General features: G+C 43.3%; 1 protein-coding gene across 2 annotated transcripts in view; it reads right to left on the bottom strand.

Moving 5' to 3' along the window:
* FADS2 (fatty acid desaturase 2) overlaps positions 1 to 20990 on the bottom strand; it is a 119688-nt gene extending 98698 nt beyond the window's left edge. For both annotated transcript variants that reach the window (XM_030201183.1, XM_030201184.1), the window contains exon 1: positions 20632 to 20990. In XM_030201183.1, coding sequence (XP_030057043.1) covers positions 20632 to 20826 — 195 coding nt within the window. In that variant the 5' untranslated portion in view covers positions 20827 to 20990. The remainder of the gene's footprint in view (positions 1 to 20631) is intronic.
* Positions 20991 to 23535: the final 2545 nt, after the last annotated feature.

The raw sequence follows: 23535 nt of genomic DNA, 5'->3' as shown, positions 1-23535 counted from the left end.
TAATTTAGGCACAAGGATTTATACCAAGGTTTCATTGGTGGAAATGGCCATGCCTAAATGTAGTCACAGTTCCCAGTACTAAGTCCTATTCTATAAACAACATCTAACTTTATGCACCGTTTATAGAACAGCTTTTAGGGCTATCTTTTAGGTGCTGTGTAGAAAATTCAGTCCTAAATGTCCATTGAAACTCAAGTTAAAACAATATGCAGTTTAGTAAATTAGACATTTAGGGGGTTCTTTTTTTGAAGATGCGGTGAAAGGGGGCTGCGCTGGTGTTGATGCGTGTTTTTGATGTGTTCTGAAGCCCCCTTTTACCGCAGTGGGTAAAAGGCAGGTTTTAAAAAAAAAGATATGGATGAGCCGCAAGTGAAGCACTTGCCACGTGCCTATTTTGGGTGGGAGCACTTACTGCCACCCCTTGAGGTGGCAGTAAGGGCTTCCGTGCTACCCCGGTGGTAACCGGGCATTACCGCCGAGTACACATCGGTGCTTTTGTAGTGCCAGAAATGATGCATACTGAGGGTGGGCACTACCACCAGGCTGCTGCAGTAGCCTGGTGGTACTTTCCTTTTAGCGAGAGGTAAGCCCGTGTTGGGCTTACTGCCTCTTTGTAAAAGGGCCCCTTAGAGAGGAAGATTAAAATAATAATATGGAAACAGAAGAAAGAATTTTAGAATCCATTAAAATAAATTTCAGAAATAAAAAAAGTCATTTTGATAGCAAATTAAATTGGTTCTGAGAAAAGAGATAGTAACAGCATCTTCCAAACCCTCTTAATCTCTATGGGGACTCAAGTATCCACGGGGACAACGAGAAGCTTTAGTAGCAGCACACAACAAGTGGGCTGGGACATGAGAGAACCCCAGAGAAGGAAGAGAGCAGGAGATGCTGCAACCCAAACAAACCTTATCCAGGAACAGAGGCATTCTTTCATCAGGTAGAGATTTCAATTCTCACTGCAGACCTGACACTGTCCAGTGATAAGTGGGTGTTATGACTGTACAGAGGGCAAGTTTCACAGATATTGACCCAGGAAACTAGTAATTTACCCATGTAAATTGACTGTCCTAAAGTTATCCTTTCTCAATTCATCTAAAAGTACATGTGGACTTCCACAATAATTGTGTGTTTACTTGAATTGGGGGTGGGGGGAATTCCAAGTTTACTTCTGTTTATTGATAGATTTACTAAACCATCTTTTGATTGACAGCAGCAGGGCAGTTTACTTCTTCTACTAACTTCTTCTACTAACCTATAAATGTACTCACTCTGCTGCTCCCTAGTATCTCTCCACACTCATCTTTCCCTACACCCCTTCCCGTGCACTCCGCTCCATGGATAAATCCTTCTTATCTGTTCCCTTCTCCACTACTGCCAACTCCAGACTTCGCGCCTTCTGTCTCGCTGCATCCTACGCCTGGAATAAACTTCCTGAGTCCCTACGCCTTGCCCCATCCTTGGCCACCTTTAAATCTAGACTGAAAGCCCACCTCTTTAACATTGCTTTTGACTCGTAACCACCTGCAACCACTCGCCTCCACCTACCCTCCTCTCCTCCTTCCTGTACACATTAATTGATTTGATTTGCTTACATTATTTTTGTCTATTAGATTGTAAGCTCTTTGAGCAGGGACTGTCTTTCTTCTATGTTTGTGCAGCGCTGCATACGCCTTGTAGCACTATAAAAATGCTAAATAGTAGTAGTAGTAGTAGTAGTAGTTTACTATTCTATATGCAACCTAGAGAAGAAATAGAGAAAAAAAAAAGAAAGAGCATAGTCTTGCCACTGGAAGTATTCAAGCTTGGCCCACCAAGCTGACAAGGTTAGGAGTGCCAGAATACCTCAGTGAAGAACAGAGTTGGAAGCCCGGACTTGAACTGCCTGAGGATAACTCCATTCAAAGAGCAAATAGGAAGAGTTCCAAAGTAGTATGGCCAAATAGACCCAGGCAGTACGATGAGTAGATTCAAAATGGATTTTTGTCAGGGAAGGAGGATGAAGGAGGTCAGTCTGGGAGAAGCACAATGCCCTTGTAGGAGAATATCAAAGAAGGATGGTGTTGAATCCAAAGGAAGGCTCCATGACAGAGTAAAATAGTTTACTGGTTAGAACACTTAAGTTTGATATCCAGGGGTACCTGGTTCAAATCCCACTGAGGTTCCTTAAAATTTTGGGCAAGTCATTTAACCCTTCATTGCCTCAGGTACAAAATTAGATCAAGAGACCTCCAGGAAAAGGGAAATACACAGTATACCAGAGTGTAATCACCTCAAGCTACTACTAAAAAAGGTGTGAGCATAAGCCAAATAAATAAACATGATCTGAACATCCCATAAAATGCAGAAGTTTAATTTCAAATTAATTAGAGATTCTTGAGAGATATCATTCTTACCCCATTATAAATGTAAGTAAGTACCTCTAAGTGCAGCTAAGGATAGAACAATCTCCTTCAGCCACAGGCTCTCGGTACAGTCAAGAAATAAATGTCCACCAGCAACTTCAATCTTAAGGACTTTATTCCATGTAGGTTTCTAATAGACCTGATACACAGTTCCAACAGCAACATTCATCTTCAATCTTAAGCACATATAAGCCACCTGAAAGGTGTGGCAAATAGTCCCCTTTAAGCAGTAGGCTAACAGCACATATCAGGATTCAATACAGGCTCACAGTCAGCTCCAGTCTGGGCTCTTTATCCAGTGCACAGTAGTTCAATTCCAAATAGAAACAGTTCGTTCAGTTCATCATCACAGTTAAATCACAAAGCAGCAGTTTCTACCTTCTATCCTCTTTACCTTCAGAAGAGTTCAATACTTTAGGGACTCCTCATACCCAATGGATGTCACCCTGCATCAGCTTCACTGGTAAATTCAATATTTTAGGGACCTCTCTTACCCAAGGATTTTCATCCTGCAAATACTTTTGGGACTTCCTCACACCCAAGGGATTTCAGCCTGCTTCAGTACTTTAGGGACCTCTCTTACCCAAGGGTTTTCAGCCTGCAACTGCTTCTCTCCTCCCTCTGGGACTCCTTTCCACCTGCCTAATCAATCCCTGGCTTCTGCTCTCACAAACAATCATTCTCCTTCCATTAGCTTCCCCCACACCCATACCAGCTGAGTTAAGCATTAGACTAATGATGAGCTCCTGCACACAGGGTTTCCTAACTCTCTTTCCCCCTAGTGGCAGCCCATCTACACATCCTGCCAGCTTACACCCATGTCTTCCCCCATTGCAGCTAGGAGTCCAGTCCGGGTTCCTCATCTCACCCCCTGGCTCCTTGCCTGCAATGCCTTCTGGGACTTGTATTTCAAACTGACACTGCCTTAACCCAACTATCCTGGATATGACTTTATCACAAAAGGTAGAACAACCAAGTTGCCCATCTTCATGGGTAGCAGGATACAAGTCCTTACAGCATGGGTGACATCACTGACAGAGTCCATGTGGGAAAACTTAGTAATTATTAGAAGTTTTTGTGCACCACTTCCTGCCTGCTGCTGTCATGCAAACTCACCACAACCTATTTATTCAGCTAAAGTAGAATATAACTCTCTGGGCAGGTGGAAGGGTTTGTGAGGACTTGTATCCTGCTATCCATAGAAAACACCAGCTACAGGTTAAGTAACTTGGTTTTCAATGAGGACAAGCAAGATAGCAAATTCTCATAACATGGGACTCCCTAGGTACAGGCTGCCTTCAACAGAAAAAAAGAAGAATAAATAAACAAGGAACGACAATGGTAGATGCCAATATAATTTTTGGTACAGACAAAGAAACTCCCCTTCATATAATGACAGAAATAACTGCACTGCTGGACTAAAATGAATTCATTTTATTTTATTCAAATAGAATGGAACCAATTAGAAGCATAAACTTGAACATGCAATACAGAGAGAAACATATTAAAACAAGAAACAACTCAGGAAAATAGTCTCTTCCTTTGACCACAAATTAAAGGGGGGAGCAAATCAGAAAACCATTGGAAGACAAAAGTAGAATCAGAGGGTCTTTTACTAAATATTAGCTCGAGTTATCTGCAGCAGGGCCCATTTTATTCCTATGGGCCCTACTGCAGATAACTTGAGCTAATCTTTAGTAAAAGACCCCCTAAGTCCCTCTGGAGATTTTCTTCAACTCTATGATACTTTAAGCTTACTCTTACAATACATTTACATGGATGTTAACAAAAAGGCAGCATCTAAACCATGTGTATCTTCTCTCAAAGCTAGAAATAATTTTCTTCTCTCTTGCATAGACTTAGTCACACCTAGATACGTCCATAATTTTGACCACAAAACAACTTTTGAGGGTTACAAAAGAATAGTCTAATCACAGTATTTAAGTCTTGTTCAAAGATAAAGGACACTAAGAGCCATAGGAGCCAACTTTTCAAAATGATTGGGGGTGCTAAGCCCAGTGGAAATAACCCTTCCTTGGACAAATACAAGGAATTTTCTCAATATTGGGGGTGCTCAAGCACCCACAGAGTCGACTTCAATGCTAAGAGTGTAGCTCACTCATTCACTTCAGACAATGAGTCTTCCAAAATTGCAGACAAATTTTGCAGCCTACCACCCCCATCTTGGGCCTGGGCTGCAAATTCTAAGTTGGCTGGGGGAACTCCTGCAGTAGATGGGGATATTGGTAAATAATATAACTTATTCAGAGGAGGCACAGCATTAGTGGAAAACTGAAGAACTTCTGGGCTTCTTTTACAAAACTGCGCTAGCGATTCCCGCGCGGCAAATGAGAGGAAGCCCATGTTCAGTTCAAACATGTTCATATTACATGTGCTCATATAAAACTAATCATCTGTACCAAAGTTCATAAAAATTCTAGCACTTATGTGTTGTGAAAAAACAGGTGGTTAAGAAATGGCCATGGTCTAACAAAGGTTCCTCATTTCAGAGTTGACTTCAGGGACCTTGCATACTCATTAATACCGCCACTTCAGCCAGTTGTTCAAATTTGAGAAATTGACCTTGATCCCATCAGGGCTGTTAGGATCAGGGCCAATTTCTCAAGTTTGCATGATCATATTGGGGAATTTCCCAGTTTTATGGGTCTTCTTATGGAAAGCTCCAGAAGAACAGGGAATAACATTTGTCTCAGCCAATATGGAGCTATGTTAATCATGGTTCTCTGGTCTTGTCTGAGTTCATTTCCTAAGTAAAATCTTCAATCCCTGTCTGAGCTTTTCTAAAATGTATCTTCTATGTTTAAAATGTCTAAGTGGAAGGGGATAGGCATTTCCAAGATATATTATGTATCATTATCAGGGAATACTGTAACAGAGTTGGAACATGAGGAGGGAATGGATGTGTTAAATCCGGTGGTGAGGTTGTATTTGTCAACATTTTGGAGATCTTCCGCGAGAAAATAACCACCAGTTCTATTCTGTTGGTTTCAATACCATCAGAAACTGACAAAATATGCATGCAGTAATATTATCTTACTTATGGTGAAACATACTGCCTTTTGTAGCCTGATGATACAGAAGTTCCTGGATGCTTCTTGGGCTATTCAACTATGACACAAAGCTTTTTTGGGGCCCTTTTACTAAGCTGCAATAAAAAGGGCCCTGTGCTAGCAGGGGGGGCACTTTTGCCACTCGCTGTGCCACTTTTTACCACAGCAGGTAAAAAGACTGGAAAAATAAGATTGCTCTTACCGTGTGGCCATCTAAGAGAGGGGGGAGCATTTACTGCCACCGGGTAACCACTGCATTAAAAAATTGGACCCTATTTTCCCTAGCATGAGAAATGGTATGCACTAGGGTTGGAACTACCGCTGATGTCAACACTGGGCCAGTGGAAGCTCCAAACTGGCGCGGTAAGACCTTATTGGGCTTACCGCGCTTAGTAAAAGGGCCCCTTTGTTTGTTAAAAGGGTTGAGTTCTTGCATTGGGAGCTCCTCTTTTCTTGGAGATCTGGTACAAGGGAATAAATACATCATTTTGGAATCTTTATATTTGAAGAATTTCCTTCCAGAGAAAAATGCATCATTCTAAAACTGCTTTTTGCATTTTTCTTTTCTTTTTAATAGAGATGATGTGGAAGATTTGTTTGCATTTGATTGTGTTTGTGATCAGGTTTGGAAGATATCTTTTCCCTGTTAAGTGGGCTTGTCAACAGTAAAAATGTTTTCCTTTTTTCTTTCTGTTACTTGAGAAGTTATGCATTCTTCTTCCTGCTGGTTGTTTTTTTTTAATTTTTATTTTTTAATATTTACTTCATTATAAATGTTTGAAAATTTTAATTTAAAAAGGGGGCCCAGTTAGCAAACTCCATAACACTGATTCTCTATTCCTTCCTGTGACACTAGGGTTTTCTGTCTCATTTAGGACCTTTACCTCTTCACAAAGCTGACGGGAGCAGAGTGGTGCTGGGACCACTTTTGCTCTCCTGGTAACCAGACGCAGTCAGGTTTTGACAACAGGGGAGCAGACCTAGATGCCAAAATTCATTTTGGGGGGATCAGCTGCTTCCCTTGCACCCCACCTAGCTTCACCTCTACTGGTTAACAGCTCCTGGCCAATCCAGGATAGCACTGAAAGCAGCACTTAGAGAGCTGCAACCAAGCACCCAAACTTTAGAGAAAACAGAAAAATACTATAGGAGAAAGTAAGCAGAGCAGATAACGCTTCTGTTCATTGGGGTTTAAAAACTGTAAATTTCTGGTCAATAGCTCTTAGCCGGATAGCAACGGTTCTTACCAGATAGGCGCTGTTCACTGGGGCATTATCCAGATAATTCCACTGAAAATTTTTACTGAACATCCTGATGCTATCCAGATAGTGCTAGGTGGTGTGGGCAGAGCCAGAAGTTATCACAGAGCCTGGGGCAGACAATTAGAATTACCCCTCCTCTTGCCACTCTGCCCTGCCCCCACTTTTGTATTTTAATGTGTACTGTAATAGACCTTGCAATCTCCCTAAGTGCACTGTCAGCTCTGCTTGTCTCCTGCCCCCCTCTGATGCCAGGGTCCTGTTCTGGGGCAGGGGGCCGGCAGAGCTGAGAGCACTCACAGGAAAACTGTTGTTTTACTACTGCTGCTGCTGATCTGGAGAAGCAGCAGCAGTGGCGGCTGGGGAGTGATAGCAGGAAGGCAGCCAGGAAGGTAGATTCTCAACACACAGTAGAGTCTACTGGGAACTGTGTACCCCCTGCAGAGTTTAGCATACCCCTTGGGGTGCGCATACCATGTACTGAGAATCTATGCCTTAAGGTTACCAGATTTTTAGTGAGTAAATCTTCCAGTTGGGAAAGGTTGGATAGAAGTAACCTACAGGCCATTGGTCTGCCACTGCATTCCCTGCTCTTATGGCTGGCTGTCACTTTAGGGCAGGGAAGAAGGGACATTTCTCACTACCATGTTCACTGCTCCTTGGGCTGGATAGAAGGGGGGGGGCAGGTTTCTTCTCCCCACCACAACTGCAGCTCCTGCAGCCCCTCTCAGTGAGGGTCCTCTTCTACTTCTCTGGGCAAAAGGATATGAGAAATTAGCTCCAATCCAACCTCCTCACACTGCCACAGATGGAAGGAGCATGGACACTCTGTGGTTAATGATTTCTGCTTCGGGGGAACAATTGGACACTGATAATGGACCAATCAAGCCCAAGTATCTAAATCCAGGAACAATATCTGAAAATCAGGAATGTCTGGTAACCTTGAATCTGTGTACAAGTGCCCTACCCATATTTTATTTTTGCCTCTAGCTAACATCTTTTCCAGCAGGCAAGTTACATTCAGGTACAGTGGGTATTTTCCTGACCAGGGAGGGCTTGTTTGTTTATTGATTGATAGACGTATTAGGATTTTTTTTTACAGCCCTTTTGAAGAAATTCACCTAAAGTGATATACAGCAGGAACAACCAGGACTTAGGTAATAAGCAATTAGAGCAGTAAAAAAACATTCAAGCTTTCTTTGCTGATGATTTTCTTTTTATATTTAACTGTAAACCACTTTGTTCTTTTATGGTTTAATCAGTATATCAAATTTAATAAACCATAAACCATAACCAGTACACATTGTACATAGAATGCTAGTTCCATGTCTACACAACACACATTATCACACGGAGCGGTTAGACGGGTAAAGGTCATCTATTTTTTCAGTTATTGACTCTAAATTGTGGAACATTCTGCCTCTTGATCTCTGATCGGTACGAAGTGTTACTCAGTTTAAGAAGGAGCTAAAAACTTATTTTTTCCATCAAGCTTATGGGATGCAGAAGTGATGAAACAACTGATATGCTAATTTGTTTTTGGCTGAGCCAGGATATTTAGCAGACCTTATACAAAGCCGTGCTAGTGTTTTAGCTCACAGTAAAAAATCAGCTGGCGGTAAACGCTGAGACATGGCATTGTAAAAGCCCCCTTAATGATTTTGTTATGTTGGTGTATTACTACCGTTTGATTATTGTTTTTTTTTCTAACTTGAATATGTGTGTAAAAGTATATTCCACTTAGAATTGCAAGATAATGCGGATTATAAATAAATGTAATAACAGGAGAGGTGGAGGTAGAATATATAGACAGATAAGATAGAGTGACAGGAGTTTAGACTAGTGCTTCCCAAACCTGGCCCTGGAGACCCCCCAGCCAGTCAGGTTTTCAGGATATCGACAATGAATATTCATGAGAGGGATTTGCATGCACTGCCTCCACTGCATGCAAATCTCTCTCAGGAATAGTCATTGTGGATATTCTGAAAACTTGACTGGCTGGGGGGCCTCCAGGACCAGGTTTGGGAACCACTGGTTTAGATAGAAGATAAGTATGACTAACATAAGTAAAAACTGCACGTGGAGGGGCATTTTTGATATGACGTTTTGCAAAGAACGTCCAAAATCTGAATAGGAAAGAAAGTCATTTTCAAAAAAGAAAAACATCTATTTTATTTTCCAAAAATACTGTTTTGAAGAAGGTTTTGTGATTTGGACATTTTGCTATATGGTTATATGGTGTGAAGCCCTGCCCAGCGAATCCCAGAATGCACTGGGCAGGGCGCCACCATTTTCAAGGCGGTACTGGAAGAGGAGAGAGTACATGACCTTCCTCCTTAAATAAAGGTATGGAGGGGGTGGGGAAGAGGACCGCTAGACCACCAGGTTGGGGGGGGGCTTGATTTGCAGCCCACTGGGCCATCAGGGCTTTTTGGGGGGGGTAAGGGGGGGTTAGGGGGTCAGAGGGACTGAGGTCTGCCGGACCTTCAGCCCCCGTGTCGCTAGCTTGGGGTGGGTGTTTTGTGGGGGCACTAGGCCACCAGGGCCTTAATGTTTGGGATCTGGTAGTCCCAGACCTGTCAAACAAGTGTGCTCAGGCACAATCCTCCCGCACTTTACCCTATGATCAGAGATTGTAGTGCACATAAATTTGCATGTTATTATCTCTGATCATAGGGGCGGTAAAGCCCCTTGCTGTTCTAGCGCTATTTTTAGAGCATTGTTTGGAACAAGGGAGGCTTTCAATCATCTAGGCACGTCCTTTGTGTGCAGAGCTCTGTGCATACTCATGTCTTCCTACAGTCTGGCACTTATCCTCTTACCAGCACACATCCCACATGTTCTAAAAGTCGCAGATCCTTATTCTCATAGTAGAGGGAAGATGAAAATCTCACTAAAGCTACCGTAGGTGATTAGATCCAACTTTTTACACCTCTTCAGACCAGACACTAAAGCCCCAGTGTGCGCAGACTTTTGATCTTCTGTGCACTTTTCTGTATCTGTGCTGAATATCTAAAGCCCATTGAAATGAGTAGTGTGCTAGGTTTTTGGATAGGGCACCCCAAAAATTGCATTTTTCCGCATCAGGTCCTAAGCTTGTAGGGGAGGAAATAGTGAGTTAAGTAACTTGCCGAGATCACAAGAAGTGTCAGTGGGATTTGAACTCTGTCATCTCTAATTCTCAGTCCACTGCCCTAACCACTAGGCTACTCCGCCACTGAAAGCACACAGAAGACTTTAGAAATGTCTGACAACTGAACCCAAAGTACTAGAAAAGGTCTGCAGCTAAGCTACTCAGCCATCAAAAGCTCAAAGAGGACCTTAGAAATGTCTGAGAACTGAATGCAAAGTACTAGAAAAGGTCTGAAGCTAAATGGCACCGATGCAGAAGATTAGCATGGGTGGAGGCGCACAGTTAGCCAGACATCTGCATGCAATTTTATGGCTGTGTGATGCAGAGAAGTGTTTCACTAAGAACTTAGTGCTGCACCAATCTGTATATAGGACACTGGTACATAAATGTTAATGAAGTCTATTAGCTATTCGGCCCACTGCAGAGAAGTACACAGAAGACTTTAGATGAGCACAATGCTAGAACCTGAACTTCAGATCAGAGGAAGCATAGAAAGGTTAGTTGAAAGAATTTAATGCCAGCGTTTGGGACTTAATATCAGTTTTTTTCTTTTGCTGTATGTATAACAGTACCCACAACCTTTAAGACAGAAAGGGAGATGATGGTACTGCGCACAGCTCTGCGCAGAAATAAATATTGTATTTGCGCATACCCTGGAATGTTATTCCGCACATAAATATTGGCATCACCAATGTTTTATGTGCAAGAAATGTTTTCAAGGCTGATATTTATCCACAGAATAACATTCAGATGTGTGCTGACATTTTTGTTTTGCTTGGACATGTGCACAGTACTAGCAGCCCTCGAAACAGAACCCCGTGTGCATGCATTTTGTAGGCTTACCCCAATTAGCACACAAGTTTTGTGCACTTTAAATTTGCATATGAATGATTAGCTTACTGCATCAGTGATCAACCTTTCTCATTGTGTTCTCATCAGTAGTCATGCACTCAGCCATGGGCACAGGGCTATAATCCCTGGCTTTCTGCATTGGCCCCAGTGTTTGATAGGATGTGAATAATCCACACTGCTAATGAGCTGTAAATGAGCTGCAAATAGAGTGATAAAGGGGTAGATGCACTAAAAAAAATCGTTAAAGGCCTTTCCTTACCGATTCCTTAGCGAATCGGTAAGAAACGGGCATACATCAAGGAAATCGCATGCAAAGGAGCTGGTTGCTGCTAGCTCATTTGCATGGGATTTCCTTCCAAGCCTGTCGGCCAGCTGAGCATGCACAGAGCAGCCAAGTGTTATGCTGGCTGCTCTGCGCATGCCAAGGATGTCCTTTATGGATGTCCTTCACTCAAGTCTAGGGAGTCGTCTTTCACAGATTGTAAAAGTGTGAAGGAGCCTTACATGTGGTCACTGGAGTCTGGACGACAACAGAGGTTTGCAATACTCTTTACCTTTCTTTGAAACCCAGCAGTGGATAAGGGGCTGTTCAGCACCCGAACAGATCCACTTTCGATCCGGATTGGAAGCAGCTCAAACCCCCTCCTCCAGGTCTCTCTCAGCCAATCACAGCACGCTTAGCTGTCACTGGTGTCAGCTAAACGCGCTATGATTGGCTGAGAGGCCGTGGGGGGGGGGGGGTCACAATCGTGTCATTGTGTTTGCTCTTTAACTCTCTCTGCCTGCTGCTGGGATCATTCATGCCGGTCTCCATGAGACATGCCAAGGACGTCCTTCACTACAACAAGGGGTGTTAGCAGCATGTCTGATCCCGCTGAACAAGGGTGATGTCATCAGTGCCTTCTTTACACGTTTACTAAGCATGCCTGGGGAGAGAGCACCCGGTGCTCCATGCCCGAGCACCACCGGCCCAGCCATCGCGCCAGGATGCAGCCTTAAGATTAGCTGTGTGGCACAGGCAGCCAGCGAGCAGGTAGTGACGGGCTGCAGCAGCGAACGGGAGCCCTAGCTCACACTCTTGGTTCCGGCCATGGCTGCCGCCATCACCCCATCCCCCATCGAATGCCCAGCACGATCAGTTAAGCTCATAGGGTACGTACCGCCTTTCAAAGCACGCTTCCTCACTTGAAGGAGCTATGGGTTTGAGGATCAGGGGTGGGGATGATGGTTAAACAACTTCACACTGCCCTCTAAAGTGCAGGCTTCCTACTACAGTAAAGTAAAGTACTACAGTCCTAGCAGACTGAAGTGAGCTGATCGCAGAGAGAGATGTCAAGAAGGAAACAGACAAATCTCTCACCATACTTGTAGGGTTTCTCTTTTTTTTCTTCCGATTCCCTCACAGCAGCCCCAATGAGAGGTGCAGACCTCCCGTTAGGTTTTCCATGGTGAGGGGATCGGAAAACGGTAGTGCATCTCATTGTAATACGAATTATACACATTCTAATACTAATTTGCTCATCTGCATTCCATTTTCATTAGCTGCTACCGTGACAGGACAATGCCTTTTGTGCATGTCCTGGTTTACTACTTGCACGTTAAACTGGCTAGAACCAGTTTAAAACCCATGTTACTGGCTCATTTATTTTAGTGCATCTAGCCCAAAGTCTCTTAACGTGGGTGTGTGAAATCTATTGTACAAATGCATTGCAAAATGACTGTTAGCTCTCTTCTGCTTACCAGGGCAATATTGTTCCTGCAGTTACAGCCCACTGCTGGACAAGGTACATGCAGTCATATACAGGGTCTTTTACTAAGGTACGCTATTGTTTTTAGTGCATACTAATGATTAGGATGCGCTAAATGCTAGAGATGCCCATAGGAATATATGGGCATCTCTAGCGTTTAGTGCGTCCTAATCATTAGCATGCGCTAAAAACACTTGCATGCCATGGTAAAAGACCCCCATAATTAATATATGGCAAGCACATAAGAGTCTAAGAACTGCCACACTGGGTCAGCCTGAGATAGTGACCAATCTAATGGGCCGATGCTCAGAATTCTGGTGCAGGAACAGCGCAGAAAAATAGCTCCCCAATGCTCAACACTAACTGCATTCCAATGATATGTGTGCTGTGAGACTGAAATTAAGGGGGAGGAATGTGCCTGGCACATGTGCATCAGAGTTTCATGGTAAGTGTGGCTCTTGTGCACATGTGCCAGGCAAATCTAGAAGTGAAGCATACATTGGCACTGTTCCTCTGCGCTTTAAATATAAGCCATTCAATTTTTTTTTCACTGGAGGGTTTGCTCGGACCAGCACATGTGTTTCTCACTCTCAGTGCTTAGAGGCTTCCAGGGGCTTCCTTCCGCTTTCAAGTTCAATCAAAACTGAGGGATTTTAAGGAGAAAATCATGGGAAATCCTCTCTTCAAACAACCTAATGCCACAGTGGCAGCCTTCTTTCTTCAGCCGCCATAAACCCATAACCCACAATGGCAGCCTCCTTTCTTCAGCTTTTGCAGGTCTGGCATCCATAATGGCATCCTCTTTTCTTCATCCTCCGCAAGCCCATTACCCACAGTGTCAGTTTCCTTTCTTCAGCCTCCACAGGCCCAGCAACCACAGTGGCAACCTCCTTTCTACAGCTCCTGCAGGCCTAATGCTGTTGTTGTCGCCAGGGCCACCAAGAGACAGAGCTGGGCCTGGGGCAAGGAATGCTACTCCCCCACACTCGGGCCACATCCGCCACCACCACCACCACCCCGCCCCCTTACCTTCATGCGTGTGCTCCTCCCTCGGTCTGTCACTCTCCTGTTCCTATGTGCCGGGACCCGGATTACTGCATTAACGCATTAACACAGGAGCAAGAGAGAGATGGGTCGAGGGAGTCTCACTCGGGTCCCAACACACAGGAGCAGGAGAGAGACAGGCTGAGGGAGCAGAACCTTCTGCCTGCCTCTGGAAGCCTTGCTGGTGCCGGGTGCCCCTTGGAGGCTGAGTCCGGGGAACCTTGCCCCCCCCCCCCTCCTGGCAGCCCTGGCTGTTGCCTCACTCCCTGTGCTGAATTATACAAGACAAATGCTGAATTATGCATGAAAGAGACATCCACAAATCTTGTGTTGTGTAGTTAAGCAAGACACTCCCAGGACTAACCCTTATATATTTTTCACATTCTGCTATCTAAAAATTATAACTTAAAATGCAGTAAAATAGGAGTTGAATTCACTGATCTACACAACGTACTGTATACTTTCAATGAGTTAAACAACAGTGCTTGCCTGCTCCTTTGTACTCTAGCTCAACAGAACCAAGACTAGTATCATAAACCTTCGTTCCTAACTGCCTGGGGTAGGAGGGATCTCCAATTTTATCCCCTCTTTGGTTCAGTCATTGCAGTGACAGGCCTCAGCTGGAAGCCTTCAGTCATTGACTTGAAGTGCAGCCATTGGGCATAACTAATGTGCAATGACTGTTGCTTCCCAAGAGGCTGTGTCACAGAATTCCCAGCCTGTATTTTGGGAATGCGGGAATTGGTAACAGATCCCACCTAGTACTCAGCTATATCTGCACCCTGTGCAACTTGCTCACTGGCACCCCCTGCCCACCCATTTCACTGCCAATGAGAGGAGATGGTGGGCTGTGGTTAAATGGTCACCCATGTCCACAATTTTTACATTCTTCCATATCTATGCACTGTGTATTGGAAGGGTACTGGGTCCCTCCACATGGTAGAAAGCAAATGGCTGCTACAGGACCACACCTCAGTCCTTGTCTGTTTTTAAAACTCCCATCCTAAGATCACAAACTTTTATAATCATATTGTTTCAGGAGAACATTTAGGATTATATCAGAGTGTTTTAAATCATTAAAGCCAAGACATAACCATACTCCTGCAACTGGAACTAGTCATGAGGGAACAAACAATTCCAGTCCTTCAGAGCCACAAACAGGTCTGGTTTTCACTCTAACAGAAATATGAAAATTAACCTGGTTATTAGTACAAATACATGCAAATATGTCCAACATATACCCGTGGAGATTTGACTCAATCTGTCTGCAGCACTCAGGGACTGGAGTTGCCTAGCCTTGCTCACAATAGCTCCTGGATCTTGATATATAACAAGACAAAAGAAAAGACAGTACAGACGGACAGACACAAAGACTGCATCAGGACATATTTTCAGAACAGGTTGATTCGGCCTGGGTTTTCTCCTGTTGTATGGACTTGTGGTTTGGTTGTGCCTATTGAGCTCGCTAATAAAATCATGGTAAAAGTCCCTGCAGGCACTAGGGAAAACCAGGAATAAAATTACCCCATCCTGAAAAGATAGAGACCTTTGGAAATGCAAAGTAGCAGTGAATAATAAGGGACATTCAGCTTTAAGATGCAGAATGAGCAGTAACCTCAGCCTCAATGAACTAAAGTAACCCCACATGAGACAAAGACTCCCTGTGAAGCTGCCTGTCCTAGTGAAGAGAGCCCTACTGCAGCCCAAGGAAGGACTTTGCAAATCAATAACAACATGTGCCCAGGGCTGCAACCAGAATGCAAATATTATGCACTTAAGTGTTGTAATTACAGGAAGCTCTGCAGAAGTGCAGTCCCCAGACAGAAATGCTTATAGTTGGCACACAGACAACAATTGCATGCATTTGTGTGTGCTGACTCCCGGATTTACCACAGCAGTGAACAGGTGTAGAAATTAACATTTTACCTTGGAGAAGAGAAAGAAAGCTGACAAAAATTTCCATTCAAAGATTAGATGTATACAGAGCATACACAGATGCTAGCTCACATGTTCAGGCACACTGAAACACTGTATACATGAAATGTATAGATTATATCAGCACTAGGACAAACTGTATCAAATGTTTCTTACCACTTTGTGTTTATGTTTATGGCACAAATGCTTGGTACATAGACCCTTTACAGTAGAGATGGATGGACTGTACACTTAGCCTCAATTTTGGTTGCCATGGCATGGCTGCAGTATATTAGGGATTCTGAAAGATTTCAACCAATAAAAACTGATAAAACACCCTTAATTAAAAAAATAAATAAATAATGTTTTTTATTGGATAAATACTACTTTCCCTGATTTGGGTTTTTTAATCACATCTTTCTCAGCAGTAGCTCATGGTGAGTTACATTCAGCTACAGAAGGCATTTCGCTGTTCCTGGAGGACTCACAGTCTAATTTTCCACCTGAGGATTAAGTGACTTGCCTAAGGTCACAAGAAGCAGAAGTGCGATGTGAACCAGGTTTTTTCTGGATGTCAAGCGTGGAGCTCTAATAGTTTTTATACCTTTTCTTATGCTAAGAACTCCTAAATGAAAACATGTTGGGCTTCAATATTTGGTCAGACAAAAAAGTAGCATGATCAACAAGACTATTACAGAAAATCCAGCGAGACGGAGCATATCCTATATGCTTTATTTCTTAAATAAATTTATGTTAAAAATCAATGATTTGACACGGCACTGTGTTTCGGCTAAAGTGCCTGCCTCAGGATGTTGTGTGTATGTGATTAGGGTCCAAAAAAGTGGATCCTGTTCCTCCACCTTGGTAGTTGACTCCTATGGGAGTGGAGGAGTAGCCTAGTGGTTAATGCAGCGGACCTTAATCCTGGGGAACTGGATTACATTCCCACTGCAGCTCCCTTTGACTCTGGGCAAGTCACTTAAACTTCCATTGCCCCAGGTACAAACATGACATCGGTGCCAGGAAAATGGTAGAGACTATTATAAAGAACAAAATTACAGAGCATATTCAAAAGCATGGATTAATGAGACAAAGTCAACATGGATTTAGTGAAGGAAAATCTTGACTCACCAACCTATTACATTTCTTTGAAGGGGTGAACAAACATGTGGATAAAGGCTAGCCGGTTGATATTGTGTATCTGGATTTTCAGAAGGCATTTGACAAAGTACCTCATGAAAGACTCCAGAAGAAATTGGAGAGTCGTGGGATAGGAGAAAGTGTCCTATTGTGGATTAAAAACTGGTTAAAGGATAGAAAACAGAGAGTAGGGTTAAATGGTCAGTATTCTCAATGGAGAAGGGTAGATAGTGGGGTTCCCCAGGGGTCTGTGCTGGGACCGCTGCTCTTTAACATATTTATAAATGATCTAAAGATGGGAGTAACTAGTGAGGTAATTAAATTTGCTGATGACACAAAGATTCAAAGTTGTTAAATTTTGAGAGGATTGTGAAAAATTACAAGAGAACCTTACGAGACTGGGAGACTGGGCGTCTAAACGGAAGATGACGTTTAATGTGAGCAACTGCAAAGTGATGCATATGGGAAAGAGGAACCCGAACTATAGTTACGTAATGCAAGGTTCCACGTTAGGAGCCACCAACCAAGAAAGGGATCTCAGCGTCATTGTTAATGATACGATGAAACCCAGTGTGCTGTTGCGGCTAAGAACGCAAATAGAATGTTAGGTATTATTAGGAAAGGAATGGAAAACAAAAGTGAGGATGTTATAATGCCTTTGTAATGGTCCATAGTGAGACCGCACCTCAAATATTGTGTTCAATTCTGGTCACCACATCACAAAAAAGATATAGTGGATTTAGAAAAGGTATAGAGAAGGGTGATAAAAATGATAAAGGGGATGGGACGACTTCCCTATGAGGAAAGGCTGAAGCATCTAGGGCTCTTCAGCTTGGGGAGATATGATAGAGGTCTATAAAATAATGAGATGAGTAGAACGGGTAGACATGAATCGCTTGTTTACTCTTTCCAAAAATACTAAGACTAGGGGGCATGCGATGAAGCTACAAAGTTGTAAATTTAATACGAGTCAGAGAAAATGTTTCTTCACTCAACGTGTAATTAAACTCTGGAATTTGTTGCCAGAGAATATGGTAAAGGTGGTTAGCTTAGCGGGGTTTAAAAAAGGTCTGGACGGCTTCCTAGATCATTAGAAAATTGACTTGGGGAAAATTCACTGCGATTTCTGGGATAAGCAGCATAAAATGTATTGAACTTTTTCAGGATCTTGCCAGGTATTTGTGACCTGGATTGGCCACTGTTGGAAACAGGATGCTGGGTTTGATGGACCTTTGGTCTGTCCCAGTACGGTAATACTTATGTACTTGTATATAATATGTAAACCACTTTGAACGAAGTTGCAAAAACCACAGAAAGGCAGTATATCAAGTCCCATTCCCCCTTCAATAGTTGAAATATCACAAAGGGGATCCAAAGTAATCAATTCTGTAAAATATCTCCCAAATATATTCTGCATTGCTTTAGAAAGGACCATCAGAACAGTAACCTACCAATTGCTACCGGACCACTGAAGAAATGGGTGATAACATTTTTACCACATAAAGCTACCCTTCTAATGGTCCTTTCTAAAACATTTAAAATATATTTGTAAAAGGATATATTTCATGGATATTTCACAGAACAGAAGCACTCCTAGGTAACACAAACATACATGCCATACTTTGTATTTGTTATTTGAATATTTTTACTGCTGTAATTGTCTATTTCTCATGTATGATTTATTCTTACTGTACACCGCCTGAGTGAATTCCTTCAAAAAGGCGGCAAATAAATCCTAATAAATAAATGTCTGATTCCACTTGAAAGGTACCCCCAGTAATTGTAATTCTGTAATCTAGGAGCCCTTCGGCGCATATAAATGTCTAGAATACTAGCACTTAAGTGCATAACTTACCTATGGCAAAACCAACAGAGTGCCTAAGTGCTGTTGTAGCACTATGTCCAGCTTACAGAGCATCTAAATGCAAGGGGGTGAACACGTGTTACTAATAGAATACTATAAGTCTTGTACATCCCTGTCGCCTTCAGGCACTGGCACTTACGCCAAGTCTATGGCTGGTGTAATGTGAGTAAATGTTAGGTGTGCCAAAACTGGGTTATGCTAGTATTTTATAGTGGAACTTGGGCACCCAGGTGCCATTTGAGACTAGGCTTTCCACATATTCTCAGTAAGCATAAATGCAGGCATCAATTGTAGAATTGTCCCCTAGATGTCTAGCAGAATCCACACTCTTATCACCTCTTGCTTAGACTATTGCAACTTGCTTCTCACAGGTCTCCCACTTAGCCATCTATCTCCTCTTTAACCTGTTCAAAATTCTGCGCATGACTTATATACAGCCAGTGTCGCTATGCTCATATTAGCCCTCTCCTCAAGTCACTTCACTGGCTCCCTATCCATTTCCGCATACTGTTGAAACTCCTCTTATTGACTTATAAGTGCATTCACTCCGCAGCTCCTCAGTACCTCTCCACTCTCATCTCTCCCTACACTCCTTCCCGGGAACTAAGTTCACTGGGTAAATCTGCACCCTTTCCTCCACCACTAACTCCAGACTCCATTCCTTTTACCTTGCTGCACCATATGCCTGGAATAGACTTCCTGAGCAAGCACCTCAAGCTTCATCTCTGGCCGTCTTCAAATCTAGGCTAAAAGCCCACCTTTTTGATGCTGCTTTTAACTCCTAACCCTTACTCACTTGTTCAGTAACCTTATTTTATCACCCCACCTTAGTAATTCCCTTATCTCTTATTTGTCCTGTTTGTCTGTCCTAATTAGATTGTAAGCTCTGTCAGCAGGGACTGTCACTTCATGTTCAAGTGTACAGCGCTACACATGTCTAGTAGCGCTATAGAAATGATAAGTAGTAGTAGTAGTAGAATAGCACCTTTGGCCACAAACACTTGATCAATACTAACTTTTTTGTGCTCTCAAAGAACTCCCTAAGCTGGAAAATAAACACCTAAAATGTACAAGTCATAAACAATAGAGACCATAAGAATAGATTGCATTATTACAACCAGAAGTCAGTACTCCTGGGGGCCTTTAGTCTGGAAAACCTAAACGCACCCTTCTTGCTTGCTCCATTCACAGAGCATGGGGGGGGGGGGGGGGGGCTGTGGGCCACTGAAGCAGCAGCAGCAACACTATACAGGGAGCACCCCATTTATTACAATAGGGCCATAGTAAAGCCAGGAATGTTATTTCTGTGATGAGGTTCTTGTAAGATTATGGATTTTATGGCAGAAAAACTCAACCACACCTCCCTGAGAAACAGGGTTTGCAAAAACTATTTTGCTTTAGTGAAATGTTTTGCAGATTAACTTGCTTAACTGCTGATCAGCTGATTTGTATGATTTTTCACTTCACTAGAAATTTAGCATAAGTTTTGGCCATGGGGCTTCAGAAACATAAAATTATGCATATTAAAATGAAAAATAGCAGGTGTAAACTGTGATACAAGCGATCATGTGCACCGTTTGCTGTTTTTAACAGCGCAATCCAGTTTGGGAAGTCATTAGTAAATCCCTCTCCAATCAGCTTGCAATTAGCATAATTCTTATTAACATACCAAAGAGATAGACATGAGTTTACACGTCAAGTTATGTATGTATATCTGTGCTCATACACACATACATGTAGATACACGTACATACCTATAGTTTTATAAAACACCTCGGTCTCGTTCCATACACAGATCAAGAAGGATGTCAGCCCTTTCTTTGCTCTGTAGGCTGATCCCAGGGAAAAGTTAATTCTTTGTGGGCTGTCATATTTTTTCTTTGACCAAATAGATATGTGCATGAGACCACAGACTTTAGATAGATATTATATTTCTCCAAAACCAAGAAAAATAATACAGTTCTACACATACTGCAACGTATTAACATTTGTTCGCATATGCATGCTCATACAAACTGTATAGCCATACACAAATATAAACATATGTATTATTTGTGTATCAAGGTACACCAGTAGCAAACATACACACGCTGCCTGCTTTAATTTCTTTCATTTATAACGACACCTTATGCAATATGCACTGGGGATTTTCCACGCGGTGCACTGTGGGGTCTCCCGTGCCCCTCGGCACAGCTCCTTACCGTGGCATCCTCACCGGCGTAGTGCCCGATGACTCGCGCGCCCCCAGGATGCCTCCGCACCCACTCGCTGATGTTATATACTTTGCGCTCGATCACCAGCCACTGGTCCGTTTTCACATTGTGCTTCTGGATCTCTTCCCAGCTGTACAGGGCTACCGGTTTCTCGCACTCCCCATTCTCGCCACCTTTCCCCATCGTGCACTTGACACCTCTCCTCTGCTGAGCTCTTTGCTTTCCTCTGCGATCGTTCTCTTTTCACCCTTCCTCCACCTGCTCCGACGTGTCCCTCCGGCTGCCTGCCTCAGCAATGACTGATCGCTTTGGTACACTCATCAGCCGGCTTCTCCCATGCTCCTCACTCTCTCCTCCTCCTCTTCCTCCTCCTGCTTTCCTTCTCCTCCATTCATGGCTCAGGGGGGTTCCACAGGGATCAGCAGAGAAGCGGCACCAATCAGACTCTGGCAGTCCCGCTGTCGCCCCTTGGCATTGGCTGCCTGCGATCGTTCGAACCAGGAGGCTGCACTAGCCCGGAGTCGCCCGACCGTGCCAAAGGAGCTTTCTCTGACAGACGCAGCACCGTTTCTTGGAAGAGGATTAATGTGTGTACCCTTACCTTTGAAGCCAAACACTATTGTTTGATTAAGAAGATTTTTTTTTCTATTGGTCCTAAAACCAAATGGTCCAGAGGCTCCATCATTGCGCTGTGCTCTCTCCAGGCGTAATCACCTGGCTCTCTCTACCGCCCCCTGCCTGTGGCTAAGGCTGCAACATCCTCTCATTCCCAAATGCTTGGTGTCTGTTTTCGAGAGAGGGGAACTGGAATTCAGGCAGGTTGTGGAGTACAAGAACGGAAAGGGAGCAGCACTTTCTGTTATAAATTCAGATCATTTGGCTTAACAATTTATACGTGTATATTATTTCCTTTGCTATTCCATCACCACCTCCATCGTCTATATACCATCTCCCCGTCGACTTTTCAAAACAGCCATTAAAACTTAATTTTTTTTCACAGGTATATCCTTCTTTCCCATCCCTGATTATGTTTAGCATCGTGTAAACCGCTTAGAAGCCAGTTCCTGGCGTATGCGGTATATCAAATGTTTGTAAATAAATAAATAAATAAATAAATAAAATGTGTTGCCAAAGTAACACCTAACGCGATTAAAAATATATTAAAGTCTGATAGCAAAGTAATGTATTTTGCTTTATTGGGTACAGGCAGATCCTCCCACCGTGACGTTGTGGAGAAATCAAATGTATAATTTGTGCCCTGTGGGTGCAGATAGACGAGGAGAAGAAAATTAACCGATTTATCTGATTACGGAGTCCATTTCTAGACTCTTTGTATCAAGATTGAGAAGTCCTATCATTAAATAATTTACATTCCTCTGATATTACATAGATGGTTCTAAATTGATAACCTTAAAGAATAATGTTGTTGGTAATGTCAAGCATTTATTTGATATTGTAAAAATAAATGGTGGAAACCTGGGGGTATGAAGTGGAAAAGGGAAGAGAGGGAAGGATGGGAAAAGGGAGTAAAATCTGGGGATTAGATTTGTTAGAGGAAGATAAGATGAAAAAAATATTATATCATTTCTATTCCTCTCCTCTCCCCTCCTTTTCTCTTGCGCAAACGTTGCACCTTATCAACCCGTCAGAGTGGGTTATGTCAATGCCAGATCTGCAGCTAATAAGACTGAAATCCTTACAGACTGGATTAAATCAGACAAACTTGATCTACTATTCATTACAGAAACTTGGACCCATAGTCCAAATGACCCCATCATAATTGATTTATGCCCTTCTGATTATAAGATCATACATTGGCCAAGAAAAGAAAGAAGAGGTGGAGGGATAGCACTTATTTATAAATTGTACTTCGTCCCCGAATCCATATCAGAGTTAATCACACCTCAGCTAGTAATTGCTTCATTCAAACTCCATAATCTTAAACTATGCGACCAACTAACTTGCATTCTGTTTTACAGACCTCCAATAAACTGGAATAACAGTCAATCCATTTTTATGGACTTTATTGCAGATGCCGGCACTAATTACTCCAATGTACTATTAATTGGAGACCTAAATCTACACTTAGAAGACTCCCACTCCCCAAATACCTGCAATTGCATGGAATTCTTTCTAAACCTTGGAGCTGGGACCCGTTCTACCAGGCATGTCCCCACATTCCCCCCCCCCCCCCCCCCCCGTACGCTTTCACTCAATAACTCTCTGCACACAATTGTGGAATAACCATAGGCCGCAGCTTGATTTATTAACATTTAAACTTCCAATTAACATCCGTATAGGATAACCCCCACCCCCGAGCTACAGTTGTCATAACAAAAGCACCCACAGTTGCCCCCTCCGCCGCTCGCCATGATAGCAAAGCAGCAACTTCCACTTCCGGCTGTCACCGCAACTCTTCACCCTTTCGACTCCGCCTTCACAGCAAGAGGCCTGGCCCGTGTGGACCTCCACACATTATTCCGGGTCACCTGACCCATCTTAATGACCTGGCTCAGCCCCCCCATGAGCCATTGCTTCTGTAGCTCGGGTTTTTTGCTGCTGCGACAAACTCCGATGCCATTCCTGAAAAACATCTACAACACCACACAGATAAGCCTCCTCACATCCAGTACATGAGAGGGTGGGAGGGAGGGAAAACTGCCTCCGAGGATCAGACAACGCCCTGAGCCTCGGAGGAAGCAGAGCCCCTCTTCCCTTCCCACAGCCCCGCCCCCCAGCAACCTATCCTCCAATCAGCTGCCTGTGTTGCTTCTGTGCTGTCAGCTTCTGTTGATCTGACCAATCCCAGCTGCCCAGGTGCTCACCAGCCGAACACGACCCCCCACCCCCCCCCCCCATAACCACATGCTCTTCACCCCACTGCCCTCAGAG

The sequence above is a fragment of the Microcaecilia unicolor genome, chromosome 4, assembly GCF_901765095.1.
Source record: "Microcaecilia unicolor chromosome 4, aMicUni1.1, whole genome shotgun sequence".
Classification (NCBI taxonomy): Eukaryota; Metazoa; Chordata; class Amphibia; order Gymnophiona; family Siphonopidae; genus Microcaecilia; species Microcaecilia unicolor.
This window is presented reverse-complemented; position numbering and strand designations above follow the sequence as displayed.